Source organism: Chrysemys picta, chromosome 5 (genome assembly GCF_011386835.1).
Source record: "Chrysemys picta bellii isolate R12L10 chromosome 5, ASM1138683v2, whole genome shotgun sequence".
Lineage (NCBI taxonomy): Eukaryota > Metazoa > Chordata > Testudines > Emydidae > Chrysemys > Chrysemys picta.
In genome coordinates, this window is record NC_088795.1 from 106,454,598 (window position 1) to 106,472,382 (window position 17,785).

Genomic DNA, 17,785 nt, shown 5'->3' on the forward strand with positions numbered 1-17,785 from the left:
CCTGAAAAAAGTGTCTGGTCAGGTTGGGTCTGCAAATGACACAACCAACTTGAGCTTGGGTCAGGTCAGCTCCAATCACCTCCTCCTGCCCCTGGAGTCACAGTAGTGGCAGCTGTGTGCCCCACTCCTGCTGGCCACTACCACCTTGCTGTGCTGTATGTCTGGTGTAGAGACAGTGTGATGACAAGTTGTGAAACCTCTCACTCTGCAGCTTTCTGGCAGCTGGTGAGGATGGGGCACGCAGCTGCCTCTCACTCTGCAGCATGCAGCTACCGTCAGGCCAATCCCACAGGTAGGAGGCATGCAAAGGTGGATTGCAGGCACTTGTGGGATGAGAGGGAAGCCCCCATCAAGCCAACTTGAGGTGGTGGCACTGACATGGGTTCAGGTCACATCTGAAAATGACTAAACCCTCTTGGGCACAGGTCAGGTTTGGTCCAGGTTGGGCTTTAAAATTAGACCTGAACAGATCTCTAGGCTAGGGGGTTATGTAGCAAAATGTGCAATCAGACTCAATCTGAAAAGAGAGAGTCTATAGAATGATGGGGTGAGTAGTGTCTCTCTGTCTTAGGTAGCAGTCTTCTCTGTCTCTTCCTGTTTTAGGATGCTTGTGGTGTTGGTCTGGATCTGGGTGTTCTAGTGGATCTCAAATTAAATGAATCAACAATGTGATGCAGTTTAAAAAATAGCAAATATTGTTCTGGGGTGTATTAACAGGAGTGTTGCACGCAAGACAAGGGAGAGAATTGTCCCACTCCACACTGGCGAGGCCTCAGCTGGAGTACTGTGTCTGGCTCCGGACTTCAGGAAAGATGTGAACAAATTGGAGAGATTCCAGAGGAGAACAACAAAATGACAGTTTGTCTGGCTGCTTGATGCCCTCATTCAATAATGCTGGTGAGTTTCTGTTGCATGGGAAAACAACATCTCCATATGTAAAAAGGCAGACTCCTGATATTTAATGTACTTCAACCATGGTTTCCAGGTAACCATTCAAGTTGCAGCAGATAGTTAGAAACACTTGAACCATCTCTACAAATATAGCACTACAGTAATTACCACCCTAATTGTCTGATACAAACATGAAGTGGAACTGTACAAGAATACAATAGAACAGCATGGAGTTAGCAGTCTTTTGGGCAATTGTAAAAAACAATATATACAGGTGCTTCTACATAAAACACTCTATTTAAATATACTGGAAATACTGACTACAGCAGTGGGTCATATAAAAGGGATACTTTGTCTTTACATTTCTTTTTTACATCATGTTTGCCCATAAACATCCTCAACTTCCTGGTATTATCTGTTCTGAATAGTGCTATATGTACTGTTCATATCAAAGTGCAGAAGTGCTAATGCAGAAGTCCGCATTTTAGTTCAATTTTCAGAGCACCAGAAAATTAATTTCAATTTTTTGTTTTCGTTCTGTTTTTTGTTCTTTTTCTCTTTTGCTCATTTGATCAGGTTGCTGTTTGCGATATATTTAGAGTTGTTGTCTGGTTTGAAACTATGGACTGGACACATGGTGAAAATTGTCTGATATTTTTACTGTGTCCTTGATTAGCTGATGTGATCGTGAAGCTTATCACAGCTGAAGCTATTTTCCCTTGTTTTCTGAGAGAATATTTGTTTCTATTTCACTTAATATTTCTGCTCCATCTGGAAAAGTTTTCTTCTAGTCTTTTTTTTTTTAACTCTATTCACTCTTCTATACAGGTTATTATACCACTGTGATGTCTGAGAACCCATGTCAGTATGATGCTGCCAGGGAGTGGCCTGCAATAGCATATTAATCATATTCTCTAAGTAGTTTGGACCAGATTCTGAAACCCTTACTCATATTGAATAGCACCTTACTCCACCAGTGGTCCCAAGACTTCAATAGAACTGTTTTGAAGTAAGCTGTATCAGAATCTGGTCCTTTGAAAGCTGATTTATTTTATTCTCTTATGTTTGGCATACGCTATGACTTAACTGCATCACTGCACCATAGTCCAGAACAAAATATGTAAAATCTATTGAATTGCAAGCTAAGGTGTTTCTCATCCTGGATTTGGTCATTGTTTGCTCATCTTCTGGTTTCTTCATTGATTCCCAAGACTAAGAGAGAGGATGGGACTTTATCTTACAACTAGCCCTTGCCTCCAGTGTGTTTGCCATTTATTACCTAGAAGCAGTAACATTCCAGAAGAGGTCTGGCCCCATCACAAAAGTTTCCCTTCCTCCAACCATCCCCAGGGTGCCAGTGTGTCTGCAAAGATTTAACACAGCCTTGAGAAATGCAGGACATTAAAGTTCTGCTGGAAGGCTATGATTTCACACTGGGTTACACCCAAACTGCATAGATGGACATTAAAAGATTCTTCCAGTGTACTGGCCACTCATTATCCTGAGATCACATTCTTGTGACAAGGAGATGAGGTCGTAATATGACAGATAGATGTTCTAGACTAGTGACCAAAATCACACCAATGCTTGTTGTTCTGAGGGGTGAATTCTCCACATAACCCAGTGACACACTGTCTGCCAATCTCTGAGACTTGCTTATAAAGGGAGAATTGTTCAACTCTTAGTATCCCACCTTGCCTCCCTATCTCCCAAGGACTTGGCATTAGGAGAGGAAAAAACTTCCCCAACACCCATTGTCCGCCTGTGTCTGCCAATCTCATAGGAACATAGTTTTAGACTAACTTAAGCTGTCAACACCTCTATGTGTGAGCAGATGCCAGATTTCGGCAGAGTAACTGTACAATGGGAAAGTGTTAAAGCTCAAACTGTCAACACCTCTGTGCAAGCAGATGCTAGGTCTCGGCAGAGTTACAAGACAATGGAGGGGGGAATGCTTCAACTGTCAACACCCTTCAGGGGTGCAGATACTGGGTTTTGACAGAGTTAAAATTAAGTGAGGAATCTGGTGTTAGCCCGTAGCTTGCAAGCAAAGTCTGGGTTTTGGCAGACATTGAATTAAGTAATGAATATGGTACAAAACCGTTTCCCAATCTTCTCCCTTCCCCTTCCGCCCCCAAGAGCAGGTGCTGGTTTTACAGGACTATTTGGCCCCAGCGTTAAATTTAAATCAATGCAAATTGGGGGGAAAAACAGAGTACAGTGAAAAAAACCAAATACTTTCTTGTGTTCCTGCTCATGTGCCTAATTTGTGGTACTGAGTACTGGGTTTTGGAATCAGCATGTATCACCAAGGGTTGTAATAGTGAAATAATACTTATATAAAAGTGAATTGAGATGAGAAAAACCTGTACCATCACGGCATGATTAGGTTCTAAACAGCCAGAGAGAGATAGGTAGGGAATCCTGTAATGGATAAAGATCTATTCATTGACTAAAAAGCAACAGAGAGTCCTGTGGGACCTTTAAGACTAACAGATGTATTGGAGCATAAGCTTTCGTGGGTGAATGCCCACTTTGTCGGCTTATGCTCCAATACTTCTGTTAGTCTTAAAGGTGCCACAGGACCCTCTGTTGCTTTTTACAGATCCAGACTAACATGGTTACCCCTCTGATACTTATTCATTGACTGAAACTCAGTTTTCCAATTGTGCCCTGTTGTATAACTGCACGTTTCAGGAATTTGGGGGGGGGGGTGGATGAGGGTAGAACCACTGGGATTTTCTAAATCACCTGGGCTCAGACAAGGACGATAAGGACATCCTGTGGGAATGTAAGTGACCCCAAGTGATAGATCCCTCCCAGTTTAACAAAAATAAATGTATTTGTTCCAATGATACTGATAGTGTAAGAGGCTTCAGATAGTGTGAGAGCTACGCACCTTTACTAATTTTCCCAGTTAATAGGACGTTATCAGAGTACTATCATTTAAAATATGACCTCCAAAATATGTCTTTTGGATTGAAAAAAGAAATTTCCCCTGAAACCTTAATGTTTTTTAGTCCTGGAAGATGCTAAGAGGTTCCCATGCCCATTGAAGTCAGAGGTGGGGGCAATCAGCATTTCACAACAGTGCTCAGTACCTTGAAGATGGAATCTTTAATGTTCTGCCATCAATATTAGATATAGCTCACATTGCTCCCCAGCTCTTTGTACTCCTCAGGCAGTACAAAAGAGCTGATTTTGACTGTAAATGGGTAATGGAGAATTCCTATAGTGAAGGGGGCTTGCTGAGTGTAATAGGGCTGTGACAGGCATGAGGTATGGATTTGGTGAAGCTCCTCTCTGCTATGATAAGCCTTCAGAAGCGTAAGTTACTGTAGCTCCATGGTTGTTTTAACTCAGGTTAGGCTAGTGCATAATCATGGATCCATAAGCAAGTCCATAGTGTATAATTACTAGTTATTATTTGCCAGACTTAAGCAACCTGAACTATTTCTAGTCCAACTCCTCTTTCCCGTCACTCACCTTTCTGAAAGTGGCAGCTGCGTGTCTGAAATTTTCATCATTACGTCTCCGTTCACAAGCAAACAGGTCTAATGGTTCTCTGTCATTTTACTAAGAAGCAATTACATTTGTTGTTGCACTCTGAAAAATAAAATGCTATTCATCTTTTACATATAAATATTTCCAAATTGCTACCTATAAAGAAGCCCCTGAGCAGGAGAGTCACTACAAAAGCTAACAGGACAGCTTTAGGAAAAAAACAAAAGCAATCTCGTGAGCTATGCAAGTCAGCTATATTAACCCTCTAATGCTTTGTAAAATGGTTTAAAGAGCTGTTCTGATTTGCTCTCCATTCTGTACAATTTTCAGAAGTTTCAAGGATCGTTTAGAAAATTGTTAGCAAGTGAAGTCTGCATTATAACAGAATGATATTTTTTGGGACTCATGAGAACAGCAATATACTGCTAAAGTACTGGACTTCCGTGAGGATTATATAAGGAGTGTTTCAACACAAGAGGCTTCCATACGCAATGCATTATTGATAGAATACCTTTGCTTGGATAATGAAAAGCCTCAGTATTAATTTGGAGGAATAATTCTTGTTCAAAAAAGGGAGCAGAATGTGTACAGTCAATGAAAAGCTTTTCCTCATTTTCACATTATATTAGTGAGTTCTGAACAATAGTTTCTATAGCTCTGAACTTTCAGTATTGTTAGAAGTATTCCACTTTCTATATTTTGCTATGCCTGATGAAAGAAGGACTCTTCAGTGTTCAGTTGCTTAAAGTGGATATTGTTACACTTTCAGATACAAGGGAAAATAAATATGATGAAGATATTTTCCCCTTAAAACGTAATATAGGGTATCATAGGGCACAGGTACAGTCTAAAACAAGTCTAAACAAACAACTACTTTAAGGACAAAGAACAAACTCTGAGTAGAGAAACATTTAAAATATTAGATAACTATACAAGTAATAGAGCCTGATCCAAAGTCCATTGAAGTCAATAAGAAGGCTCATATTGACAGCCTCTGGATCAGACCTGTAGAGATGAAAGATCATCTTGTTTATTCCCTTGCCAATGCAGGATTTCCTATATAGAATATTGTTCGATACTAGCCCAGTCTAGTTTTCAGTGGTGCTAACTAAAATATAAGCCTTTTCTCACTTTCTCTGGGGGATGAGAACAACTGTACAATTAGCGCATAATGGAGAGACATGGGCAAGGAATCCTTTCATGAGTTAAAGATCTATACATTGACTGCCTCTCAGTTCTCCAACTGGACCCTGGTGTTTAACCACATTTCAGGGAAGAAACGAACCTAATAAGGTTCCCTAAATAACCTAGGCTCAGGCAGGGACTTCCTGGACATCCTGGGAAATTGTAACTCAATTAAAGTGCCTACGTGATATATCCCTCCCAATTTTAAAAGTGGAAATGTATCTGTTCCAGTGATATACACTGAGATCTTTTGTATTATCAGATTGAGGGCTATGCAGTGTTGTAAGAAATCCAAGGCAGCTGTTTTAACACTAATTCTTTGTAAAATTCTTTAAAGAACTGCTCTGATATGTCTGTCATCCTGTATAATTTCCAGAAGTCTCAAGGATCACTTAGAAAACTTCAGTATCCAGTGAGATCTGAGCGACAACAAAACAATTTTAGAGACTCACGAGAATGAATAGAAACTGCTAAAGGAATATTGTACTTCAGTGACTATTCTGTAAGGAGTGTTTCAACACAAAAAGCTTCTATATACAAAGCATTATTGATAGAACACCTTTGATTGGATAATGAAAAGCCTCAGTATTAATTTGGAGGAATAATTCTTTGCAGAGGTGGTAGTAGAATGTGTACAGTCCATGAAAAGTGTTTCTTCATTTTCAACATCATATTATAGAGCTCTGAACAATAATTTCTATAGGTCTGGTCTTTCAGTATTGTTGGAAGTATGCTAGTTTCTATATTTTTCTATGCCTGATGGAAGAAGGACTCTTCAGTGTTCCATACTGAAAAGTGGATATTGTTATACTTTCAGATATGGAAAAAAAACTATGATGGAAAATGCACTTTCATCTGAGATTTATACATTGGGATATTTTCCTTGATGTTCAGTCTAAATTTCCTTTCCTTAACTTCACATTTGTACATCTTAGACCAAAATAAATATTTTTCCTCCTCCTTCATGTTTACCCCTTTCAAGTAAGGGTATTACTAACAATTAGAAGTTTGTAGTTGCTTCCTGCCCACAACTTTTTCAGCCTCCAAAAGAGGTAAATAATGGGGTAAATTGTTTTTCTGTCCTGCATCTACAGAGGCTGGCTTGGCAACAGAACAGATATAGTTCTGTGGTCGAAAGGGTGGTGGTATTCTAGTGGATGCCTATGCAAGCAGTACACAACAATTGTATTAAATGCCACTCCACTCTGCCAGTTGAGTGGCAATATGCAGGTATGGCTGTCTAAATTTTTACACTTTACTGGATGTGGACTCTGATTCAACAATGCAGTTCAGCACAAGTAGTCCCATTGACTTAAATGAGACTATTCATGTGCCTAATGTTACAAACCTGCTAAAATATTTTGCTGAATTAGGGCGATGGGCAGCCTGCTGAGGGGGGCGGGGGGGAAAGCCTAACTTCAAGAAGATCACCAACTTCCACATCTCTTTACCTATTATATTGCTTTGGGTTTCCTCTTGGAAATGTTTTATTAAATTAAACTGTATTTTGCAAGACTTCCTCTAGATTTGGGGCATTGGATGTACACCTTTATAAGTGTTTGGAAAATGTTGTATTAATATGCATTAATACAATCTACTTTAAATTTATATTGAGCCAAACTACAGTTGGTCCTCAGCTAGTCAAACCTACCATATTTATCTGTAAATAGGAGTGGGCTGAAGCATTTTATCTCTTCAATAGGTATGTCTGCCACTAGCAGTCAGTTCTTTTTCTTTTAAGGTATTGGGTTTTCAGCACTTTCTGAAAATGTTGCCCCCTTAAGAAATCCAAAATTGGGTACCCTAAAACTGAGGCACCCAAAAATCACTAGTCAAATTCAAAACCTACAGCTAAATCAAATAAATTATCCCACATACTAAAATCAAACATTTACTGAACTATTCAATTGTCTAATAATACTCCCAACATAACAACTTTTCCCTACACTCACTAAGGTACTTGTCTTAACACTCAACCTAATTTGATGATTAAACCACACTTTACACATTTGAACTTTCATCACCCCATTCATAGAACTCTCTAAATTAATCTGTGTTGTATCACCTACATGACATTTATGAATGTTTAGCAGATTACATGCAAAGATTATTAAAGTACAGAATAGTCACAAGGTCAATATCCAATCTAATTAAAACTAATTTAGTTATGCAAAAAATTAAGGTTTGCATTAAAAATTGCTGTGCTTTAGAGTAAGTGAGGGGATGAAGAATAGAAAAAAGGATGGGGAAAGAAACTAACCCACAATCTTATCTACTAAGTTTCAGATCAAATGTTTTCCAAACACAGTTTTGCAGGTAATTAACAGTCAGTGCTACTTAGAGCAAGTATTTGTCTGCTGTATATAGATAATACTTTGCACTTCAGCAATACCTTCCATTTGAGGAGCTCAATTAATCTTCATAGCACTTCCATGAGATACATGGGCATTATTTTGTACGTTTGTAAGGTAACTTCCTTCTCTTCATGTGTCAGTATATTTATGCCTGAATCTGTAATTTTCACTTCATGCATCTGAAGAAGTGTGTTTTTTACCCACGAAAGCTTATACTCAAATTAATCGGTTAGTCTTTAAGGTGTCACTGGACTCCTCGTTGTTTTTGTAGCTACAGACTAACACGGCTACCCCTTGATACTTGATCAGCATTATTATCACCCTTTTATTGACAGGAAAAGTTGTCAAGTGACTTAGCAACATCACACAAGAAGTCTAGAGAAGAACCAGCAACAAAACCAGACCAACTGCCTCCTAGTCCTGTGCTTTAAACACCAGGCCATTGTTTGGGGCTAAAATTCTGTTTCCACCGTAGATGTGGTAGTGGCTATTTCTATGAAATTTCTTGTCCTTATTTTCTCATCTTCACAATTATTCTACTTGGATTTTTATACAACACCCACTCTACTGCTGTGGTATCTATCTAGACATATGGCTGCTGCTGAACAGTTTAAGTACATCCAGCTAAAATAAATCAGACCTCTGTGTAAGACAACAAAAGAGCATGTAGAAGGGAAGGGATTAACAAACTAATTGCAGGTATCAGAGGGGTAGCCGTGTTAATCTTGAATCTGTAAAAAGCAACAGAGGATCCTGTGGCACCTTTAAGACTAACAGAAGTATTGGAGCATAAGCTTTTGTGGGTGAATGCCCACTTCATCAGACACCAACTAATTGCAGTTTCAAGTCAACTTCTTGAATGAACCTGACTAGATGTGGATAAGCCTGATGTTCACCTTCAGGTTACTAAGTTACAGTTCATTTTTCAAGAATATGTTTCCAAAATTGTAAAGGCCTGAATTAGCTTGATATTGATTCAATGCAATATTAGTGCAGACAGAGATTTAAGGTTACCACTGAAAGTGTGCTACAATAACCAGATCAGGCTGTGTGGGAGAACTTCTTCAAAGTTATAAGGCATTCATTTGGTAAAGTAAAAGAAGAAGACACACTTTATTTACCACTACATGATCATCTTGTTCTCCCATACGCTGGACACTGGTCCAGTTATGGGTATTTCATTTTCTTTAGCACCTGCAGAGACTAATAGTAGCAACCGTAGTAAGATTTTTATTCTGTTTTCATGACTCACACCAGTAGTCCCATTAACATAAATAGACCATTGTAGTCAATGGGACACTTGTATAAACAAGGTGAGCAGAATTTGCTCATCCATGATTTCACCATTTCCATTTAGTGTTTTGTTCCATTGTCTTTCTGATCCTACACAATGGCTCAGCCAGACAGTAGCACCCCCTATTATCATGACATTTGTTTTCTTCAGCTCTCAAGGTGAAAAACATCTAACAGTTTTTTTTCATAAAAGAAAATGTAAATATATTCAAGCTTTCTCTATGTACCACCATAGTATCTATGACTGAGCATGATAAATTCTAAAGGCTTGAATCACCCATCTGGGAACAGGAGGGTACAATCTGTACACCAATGTATACCCCAATGGAAGAATGCCCGAGCAAGGCTCCATCACAGGGAAAGGGCAGACAGTGATATCGCCACAACACTTTGTTAGGGAAGTGTGACTTCTGATTTCCTCTCAGGTTGCCAGTTGAAGGTGCTCAAAAGAATTGAATCAAAGTAATCTGTGAATCTTTTAGAGCCCAGTACCTGCCCCCAGGGACAGATTTCCAATTATACACAGTAGGCACGTGTCTAGGGGCACATTACCTCTCTAAAACTGTGAAACATGAAGGTCAGATGTAGGCAGGGGTGGGGGCCTGAAGATGCTGTACCTAGGGGCACGTAAGGCGTAAATCTGGCCCTGCCTGCCCCCACCGCAACCAGTTCCACCCTCCTGTTGGACAAGAGATTGTGGGAAGTCTGTAATTCTGTGCCAGTATCCTGTGAAGCAAGCCCAACAGCTCCTATTTATAAGACCCAGGTATACCCTTCTCTGTACCCTCCCAAAGTCAAGCACAGTTTCGGGAACTGATGAAAGCTACTGGGCTAAAACTCAATTTAAAAAAGACTTAGGTCATCTTAAGAGGTAGTACTGTGGTTGCCATGTTGATCCCACAATATGAGAGAGACAAGCTGGGTGAGGTAATATCTTTTATTAGACTAACTCCCATTGGTGAAAGAGACAAGCATTTGAGCTAGCCAGAGCGCTTCTTCAGGTCATTACTACTTTCTTCTTCAGAAGAGCTCTGAATCATAGAATATCAGGGTTAGAAGGGACCTCAGGAGATCATCTAGTCCAACCCCCTGCTCAAAGCAGGACCAATTCCCAACTAAATCATCCCAGCCAGGGCTTTGTCAAGCCTGACCTTAAAAACCTCTAAGGAAAGATTCCACCACCTCCCTAGGTAACTCATTCCAGTGCTTCACCACCCTCCTAGGGGAAAAATTTTTCCTAATATCCAACATAAAACTCCCCCACTGCAACTTGAGACAATTACTCCTTGTCCTGTCATCTGCTACCACTGAGAACAGTCTAGATTCATCCTCTTTGGAACCCCCTTTCAGATAGTTGAAAGCAGCTATCAAATCACCCCTCATTCTTCTCTTCTGCAGACTAAACAATCCCCGTTCCCAGCCTCTTCTAATAAGTCATGTGTTCCAGCCCCCTAATCATTTTTCTTGCCCTCCACTGGACTCTTTCCAATTTTTCCACATCCTTCTTGTAGTGTGGGGCCCAAAACTGGACACAGTATTCCAGATGAGGCCTCACCAATGCCTAATAGAGGGGAATGATCACATCCCTCGATCTACTAGCAATGCCCCTATTTATACAGCCCAAAATGCTATTAGCCTTATTGGCAACAAGGGCACACTATCGACTCATATCCAGCTTCTCATCCACTGTAACCCCTGGGTTCTTTTCTGCAGAACTGCTGCCTAGCCATTCGGTCCCTAGTCTGTAGCAGTGCATGGGATTCTTCCGTCCTAAGTGCAGAGTCCTGCACTTATCCTTGTTGAACCTCATCAGGTTTCTTTTGGTCCAATCCTCTAATTTGTCTAGGTCCCTCTGTATCCTATCCCTACCCTCCAGCGCATCTACCACTCCTCCCAGTTTAGTGTCAAACTTGCTGAGAGTGCAGTCCACCACATCCTCCAGATCATTAATGAAGATATCAAACAAAACCGCCCCAGGAACACCCCTTGGGGCACTCCACTTGATACTGGCTGCCAACTAGACATGGAGCCATTGATCACTACCCGTTGAGCCCAACGATCTAGCCAGCTTTCTATCCTCCTTATAGTCCATTCATCCAGCCCATACTTCTTTAACTTGCCAGCAAGAATACTGTGGGAGACCGTATCAAAAGCTTTGCTAAAGTCAAGGAATAACACCTCCACTGCTTTCCCCTCATCCACAGAGCAAGTTATCTCATCATAGAAGGCAATTAGGTTAGTCAGGCATGACTTGCCCTTGTTGAATCCATGCTGACTGTTCCTGATCACTTTCCTCTCTTCTAAGTGCTCCAAAATTGATTCCTTGAGGACCTGCTCCATGATTTTTCCAGGGACTGAGGTAAGGCTGACTGGCCTGTAGTTCTCCGGATCCTCCTCCTTCCCTTTTCTAAAGATGGGCACTACATTAGCTTTTTTCCAGTCATCCGGGACCTCCCCCGATCGCCATGAGTTTTCAAAGATAATGGCTAATGGCTCTGCAATCACATCTGCCAACTCCTTTAGCACCCTCGGATGCAGCGCATCCGGCCCCATGGATTTGTGCTCATCCAGCTTTTCTAGATAGTCCTGAACCACTTCTTTCTCCACAGAGGGCTGGTCATCTCCTCCCCATGCTGTGCTGCCCAGTGCAGCAGTCTGGGAGCTGACCTGGTTCGTGAAGACAGAGGCAAAAAAAGCATTGAGTACATTAGCTTTTTCAAAATCCTCTGTCACTCGGTTGCCTCCCTCATTCAGTAAGGGGCCCACACTTTTCTTGACTTTCTTCTTGTTGCTAACATACCTGAATAAACCCTTCTTGTTAGTCTTAACATCTCTTGCTAGCTGCAACTCCAAGTGTGCTTTGGCCTTCCTGATTTCACTCCTTCCTGATTATACTCCTCCCTGGGCATTTGTCCAATCTTCCACTTCTTGTAAGCTTCTTTTTTGTGTTTAAGATCAGCAAGAATTTCACTGTTAAGACAAGCTGGTCGCCTGCCATATTTACTATTCTTTCTACACATCGGGATGGTTTGTTCCTGCAATCTCAATAAGGATTCTTTAAAATACAGCCAGCTCTCCTGGACTCCTTTGCCCCTCATGTTATTCTCCCAGGGGATCCTGCCCATCAGTCCCCTAAGGAAGTCAAAGTCTGCTTTTCTGAAGTCCAGGGTCCATATTCTGCTGCGCTCCTTTCTTCCTTGTGTCAGGATCCTGAACTCGACCATCTCATGGTCACTGCCTCCCAGGTTCCCATCTACTTTTGCTTCCCCTACTAATTCTTCCCAGTTTGTCAGCAGCAGATCAAGAAGAGTTCTGCCCCTCGTTGGTTCCTCCAGCACTTGCACCAGGAAATTTTCCCCTACACTTTCCAAAAACTTCCTGGATTGTCTGTGCACCACTGTATTGCTCTCCCAGCAGATATCAGGGTGATTAAAGTCTCCCATGAGAACCAGGACCTGTGATCTAGTAACTTCTGTTACTTGCCGGAAGAAAGCCTCATCCTCCTGGTCTGGTAGTCTATAGCAGACTCCCACCACAACATCACCCTTGTTGCTCACACTTCTGAACTTAATCCAGAGACTCTCAGGTTTTTCTGCAGTTTCATATCGGAACTCTGAGCAGTGATACTGCTTTCTTACATAACAATGCAACTCCCCCACCTTTTCTGCCCTGCCTGTCCTTCCTGAACAGTTTATATCCAGTTTATATCTGTGTAGCCTGAAAGCTTGTCTCTTTCACCAACAGAAATAAAATATATTTCCTCTTCCGCCTTGTCTCTGTAATGAGCATTTTGAGTATCTGGTGAAGCCTATAAACAACTCTTCCCATGTATTCATCTGCCTGCCTATTATCACAGTGACATCTTGGTTTCTTACTAGTTTAATCATTGATCCTAGACACTCATTTCTTCTGTGGAAAATAATGCTTTTAACATATGGGTCTGGCTAGGAAAGTATGTCTCTCAGAAGTGGACCATAGTTATCCATGTCTTTGTTTTTTCCAAGCTACACTACTGCAAAACATTCTCCCTGGTGCTAATTTTGAAGTTTTTGCCTTATACAAAATGCATCCGTCTTCTGAGTGAAGCAGATCAGTAATAGATATTATGCTAGTTTTCCACACTGTGTAATCCATTTCCAGGTGAAACTCAAGGAGCTGCTTACTCTCTGCAGAATTCTAAACTGCCTTAGTCCAAGTTACCCGAGGCCATATCTCCCTTTCAGACTGCTATCGCACCTGCATACATCAGGCACACTTAAGCCATCCAAAAATTAAGTTAACTTGAGATGGAAGCAGGGCCACCTTGATATTGTGTTTGTGCCAGAAATATCTGTAAGGAACTTAGTCACAAATTTAGAATGTATTGCAAGATGCATATTTATTTTCAGACTCTTCCACTGCTACCTGTGGCCTCTGAAATCCATGGTGTTTAGACTGTGAGGTAGGCTTTTCTCCATATATGAGTGTGATGGGTTGGACCCGTTAAGGTGCCACCTGATGTGCTAAGATATCACTGAACCTGCTTCTTATGTCAGCTTGGGTACCCTTTTTACCTGTCTTGCTGAGCTAGGCTATTCTTCCTCCAGCAAACACACAGGCAGGGACACACCCAACTGCAGACCAAAACTGACACTGAGATCAACTCTGGGAAGATTCAGCTTAAGTGACTTGCCCCAGCATGCAGGTGTCCACCTCCCTTGGAGTGCAGACCCAAATGTATATTATGAACTCCGCCTCCTTCCTCAATGTGGAGGAAGATATGCACAGCCTCTTCTCCCACCCCACCCCCCAATTATGAATTGCATAAACTGGGTTATATTATAAACAAGAAAAATGTTTTGCGACAAAGTTCCTCCTCTGCCTTGGTGGGTCCTCCGCTTATTGGCAGATTTGCTCCCCTCAGAGATTCATGGCAGCCCTCCTTTTGGCCACTTTTGCTACTGGCTCACACCTGCCGTTCGGTTAACCTCATCACTGGTCAGCATGGGGAAAAGGAAGAAGAACAATCCCTGCAGTCTCTGCTGATCCACCTAGTGGGTTGGGGGACAGGCCAGGGACCGTCCCCTCTGGTGGGACCCACAGTCCAGGTCAACTCCCCTTATATCCAATAGGGGGCAGGGGAATGAGGGGAACCCAGTCCCACCCTCTACTCCACGTTCCAGCCCAGGGCCCTGTGGATCACAGCTGTTTACAGAGTTTCTTGTAACAGCTGTGTGACAGCTACAACTCCCTGGGCTACTTCCCCATGGCCTCCTCCCAACACCTTCTTTATCCTCACCACAGGACCTTCCTCCTGATGCCAGACAGTGTTTGTACTCCTCACTCCTCTAGCAGCACACCCTCTCACTCTCAGCTCCTTGCACACCCCTCATTGACTGAAGTGAGGTCCTGATTAGCCAGCCTGTCTTAATGGATTCTAGCAGCTTCTTAATTGGCTCCAGGTGTCCTAATTTGCCTGCCTTAGTTGGTTCCAGCAAGTTCCTGATGCCCGGAACTGCTCTTGTTACCTTACCCAGGGGAAAGGAACCTGCTTAATCTGGGGCTAATCCTATTGGGATCCAGGAAGTGCTAAAGGATCCCCCCCCCAGTCTAAGGGGGGGTCCACAGGACCTGGAGACCAATAAATTACGGGGGACAACTAATAAAAGAACAGGAACAGGAGTGAGGTCAAACGACCCTTTGACCTCACTCCTGGAGCTAATAGAAAGCAGATATATCACTCTTCTGGCCGTCTTTGGGGGCAACAAGTCCCCCACTTCAAAGAACTTGAAGAAGATTCTCAACCGTGTAGACATTGAGACGGATGAACGCCTAAACAAGGTTATTGGTGAACTGAACGGAAAAAATAGAGAGGATGTCATTGCTCAGGGTAACAGCAAACTTTCCATCATGCCAGCTGGTGGAGCTGTAGCAGTCTCAGCTGGACCAGGTTCTGCTGCTCCTGCTGAGGAGAAGAAAGAACAGAAGGAGGAGTCTGAGAAATCTGACGATGACATGGGATTTGGACTATTTGACTAAACTTTTGCTACAGAAGTTAATAAAACATTTTGTTTAAAATGGAAAAAAATCACTCTCCTGTAGCCATCTGCCTGACCCTGTCACCGTTTATTAACTACAAAAGGTGGATTTTAAGTGAATATAAGAGATAACAGAGAGAAAAAAGTAGATTACTAAACACATAAAACCAACATGCAAAGAAACTGGTTACAAATAGTAGTTTCTCACCCTAGATCTTGTTGCAGGCAGATTACAAAAAGTCTTGAAAGGCAGCTACACAGTTCTCCAGCTTGAGACCTCAGGTATTGTTACTCACAAGCTAGACATGCTTCCAGCTTGGGCCCCAGTTCAGTTCTTGCTTCCAGGTGTTTTCCAGTGTCTCTTTGGGTGGGGAGGTAGAGGAGAATCTAGATGATGTCACTCCCCTGCCATATTTAGCTCTTGTATGTTGCACGAACCCTTTGTCTCCCAGTGGAAGAACACTGGCATCCCAAGGGGTGGGTCCAGTACCAGATGACTCAGACCCATGTCTCTGCAGGGCTGTGGCAGTCATAACTCATAGGCTGCCTGGAGCGGCCACAGGAAGACTAAGCTCTTTCACAGTCCATTGTCCTTGCTAATGGGCCATTAGCCCTCTCTGGCTTTTCCATTGTTGTACCTGAAGGGCTAGTTGGGAATGACACCCAAAGTAACACATTTGAAATGCAGATACATGATCAATATTCCTAACTTCAGATACAAAAATGATATAGGCATACAAATTGGATAATCACATTTAGTAACCTTTCCAGTAACCAATTACATATCATAACCTTTCCAATGATATTACATGAGCCATCTTGCATAAAGTATATCTCAGTTATGTCATTCATATCATAAGCATATGTTTATAAAGAATATGGAGTGAAACATCACAATGACCTTTAAAGTTGTGATGTATGTTGGGTGGGGGTGAATAGGGTGGCTGATTATTGGGAGCAGGATCTAGCCCTTTAAGTTTGTTTTTCACCTCAGTCGGAGTACGATCAGAATCTTGCATCCTGGTTCCCCTTTGTGGTGTGTGGACAATGTGAAGTGGAAGTAAATGCTGCTGCTATAAGTATTAAACTCAGAATGATTTCTGGCTGAAATACCACTAGGTTTGGAGGAGACCATGCAATGTAGAACAGCTACTCTCCAGTTCTGTTCCTTCCTGCCCTGCTCTCAAAACTATAACCAGGCAATGTTAGAGATCACTCTCCTGCCACAACATTCTTCCATGACCCACAGTGTTAGAATAAAAGATCCCATATTGATTTCACTGAAGGGAGACACCAATTTAGATATGCACCCCTCCTACCTTTTTGGGAAATTCCATCCCCGTTTACTCTACCATTATTTCTTGAATGATCATAGGCATGCTCAGCCCATTATATAACGTATACATAACATGTGTCCCTGACATGAAAACCCTTACAATGTAAGCTGGACAGTTGTAATACAAGTAACTAAAGGAATGGGCAGGACTTTGGAAGTAGACAGAAGGGTTAATCAGTGATGGAACAGTAGCCCACAGAAGTTATGGTTAGATATGAATGAAGATTTAAATTCAAACTTTTTAAAATCAATTTAAAAATTAGATTGTACAATCTGCAAAGAAGTACTAGTGCTTGCTTTCATTAGTTTTATCTGAATAAGGTTACAGAATTTGACTATTAATGGAGACTATAAAGTTAAATTCAGAGTGATGCATGTACATTTGACAGCTGTGATTTAATGTACTTTTCTCTCCTACCATATTTTAGGAATAAAAAAAGATGGTTCATTTTAGAATGATTTATTTACAAGACATGAAAAGTAGCTTTGGTCTCCATGTGTTGCTAGTTAAAATTCAATATTTGGTGTAAGATCAGGGACAAAATAACTTTAAAACTTAAATGTTAACTTAAGGCATCTCATTCACAGGAATAAGTTGTTCTTTTTTATAAGCGTACGTGTGCATGTTATATAGCACATTAAAGGCTGATGGATATGCATGCTGTGATAATTCCCTGTTTCAAATAGACCTAAATGAAAGGGTTTTTATCATATTTTAATACAACCACATTTTATACCTGTTTTCTCCTCATTAGGCAGGAGACATTAGGATTGCCTTGTAAAATAGTAATGCAAGAACTGGAGATAAAAACATCTGATTTATTAGTCATTTTAGTATCAAGTCTCACATTTAGAGCCATAAACAAGTAACTATCATTTTGTAAAAAATTACTCAATTTCTTACCAACTGTAGAAGATGTGTTATCAACAAGTGCTATAGCCACACAGTTAAAATGATCATAATTAAATAGAAAATAAAAGGTCTCCAAGAGCGGCCCAGACTGTAAATTTAACAACTGCCCCTTACTTGGGGCAGTACAAGACAGAGATTTCCCCCAAAATCATCAAACCTGAACTATTTTTGTGAAACTTTTCAGGTTAATCAATCATTTTCCATGGAAACTTTGTCCAGAAAAATGTTGACCAACATTAATTGTATATGCTACATATTCAGGGCCGGCTCTAACTTTTTTGCTGCCCCAAGC

General features: G+C 41.3%; 1 protein-coding gene across 1 annotated transcript; it reads left to right on the forward strand.

Annotated features, from left to right (window-relative positions):
- The first annotated feature begins 5,106 nt into the window (after positions 1-5,106).
- LOC101941580 (large ribosomal subunit protein P2-like) lies at positions 5,107-15,245 on the forward strand. Its single transcript, XM_065598515.1, has 3 exons — positions 5,107-5,235; positions 5,918-5,992; positions 14,925-15,245. Exons 1-3 carry the CDS (start codon positions 5,107-5,109, stop codon positions 15,243-15,245), a joined length of 525 nt encoding a protein of 174 aa, XP_065454587.1.
- Positions 15,246-17,785: the final 2,540 nt, after the last annotated feature.

Excerpts from the sequence above, each read along its gene's own strand:
- LOC101941580 (XM_065598515.1), top strand. The coding sequence starts at position 5,107 with ATGAAAGAAGGACTCTTCAGTGTTCAGTTGCTTAAAGTGGATATTGTT. Across the intron at positions 5,236-5,917 it reads TAGGGTATCATAGGGCACAG|AACTGCTCTGATATGTCTGT; the intron begins GTACAGTCTAAA and ends AATTCTTTAAAG. Across the intron at positions 5,993-14,924 it reads TTAGAAAACTTCAGTATCCA|CTAATAGAAAGCAGATATAT; the intron begins GTGAGATCTGAG and ends TCACTCCTGGAG.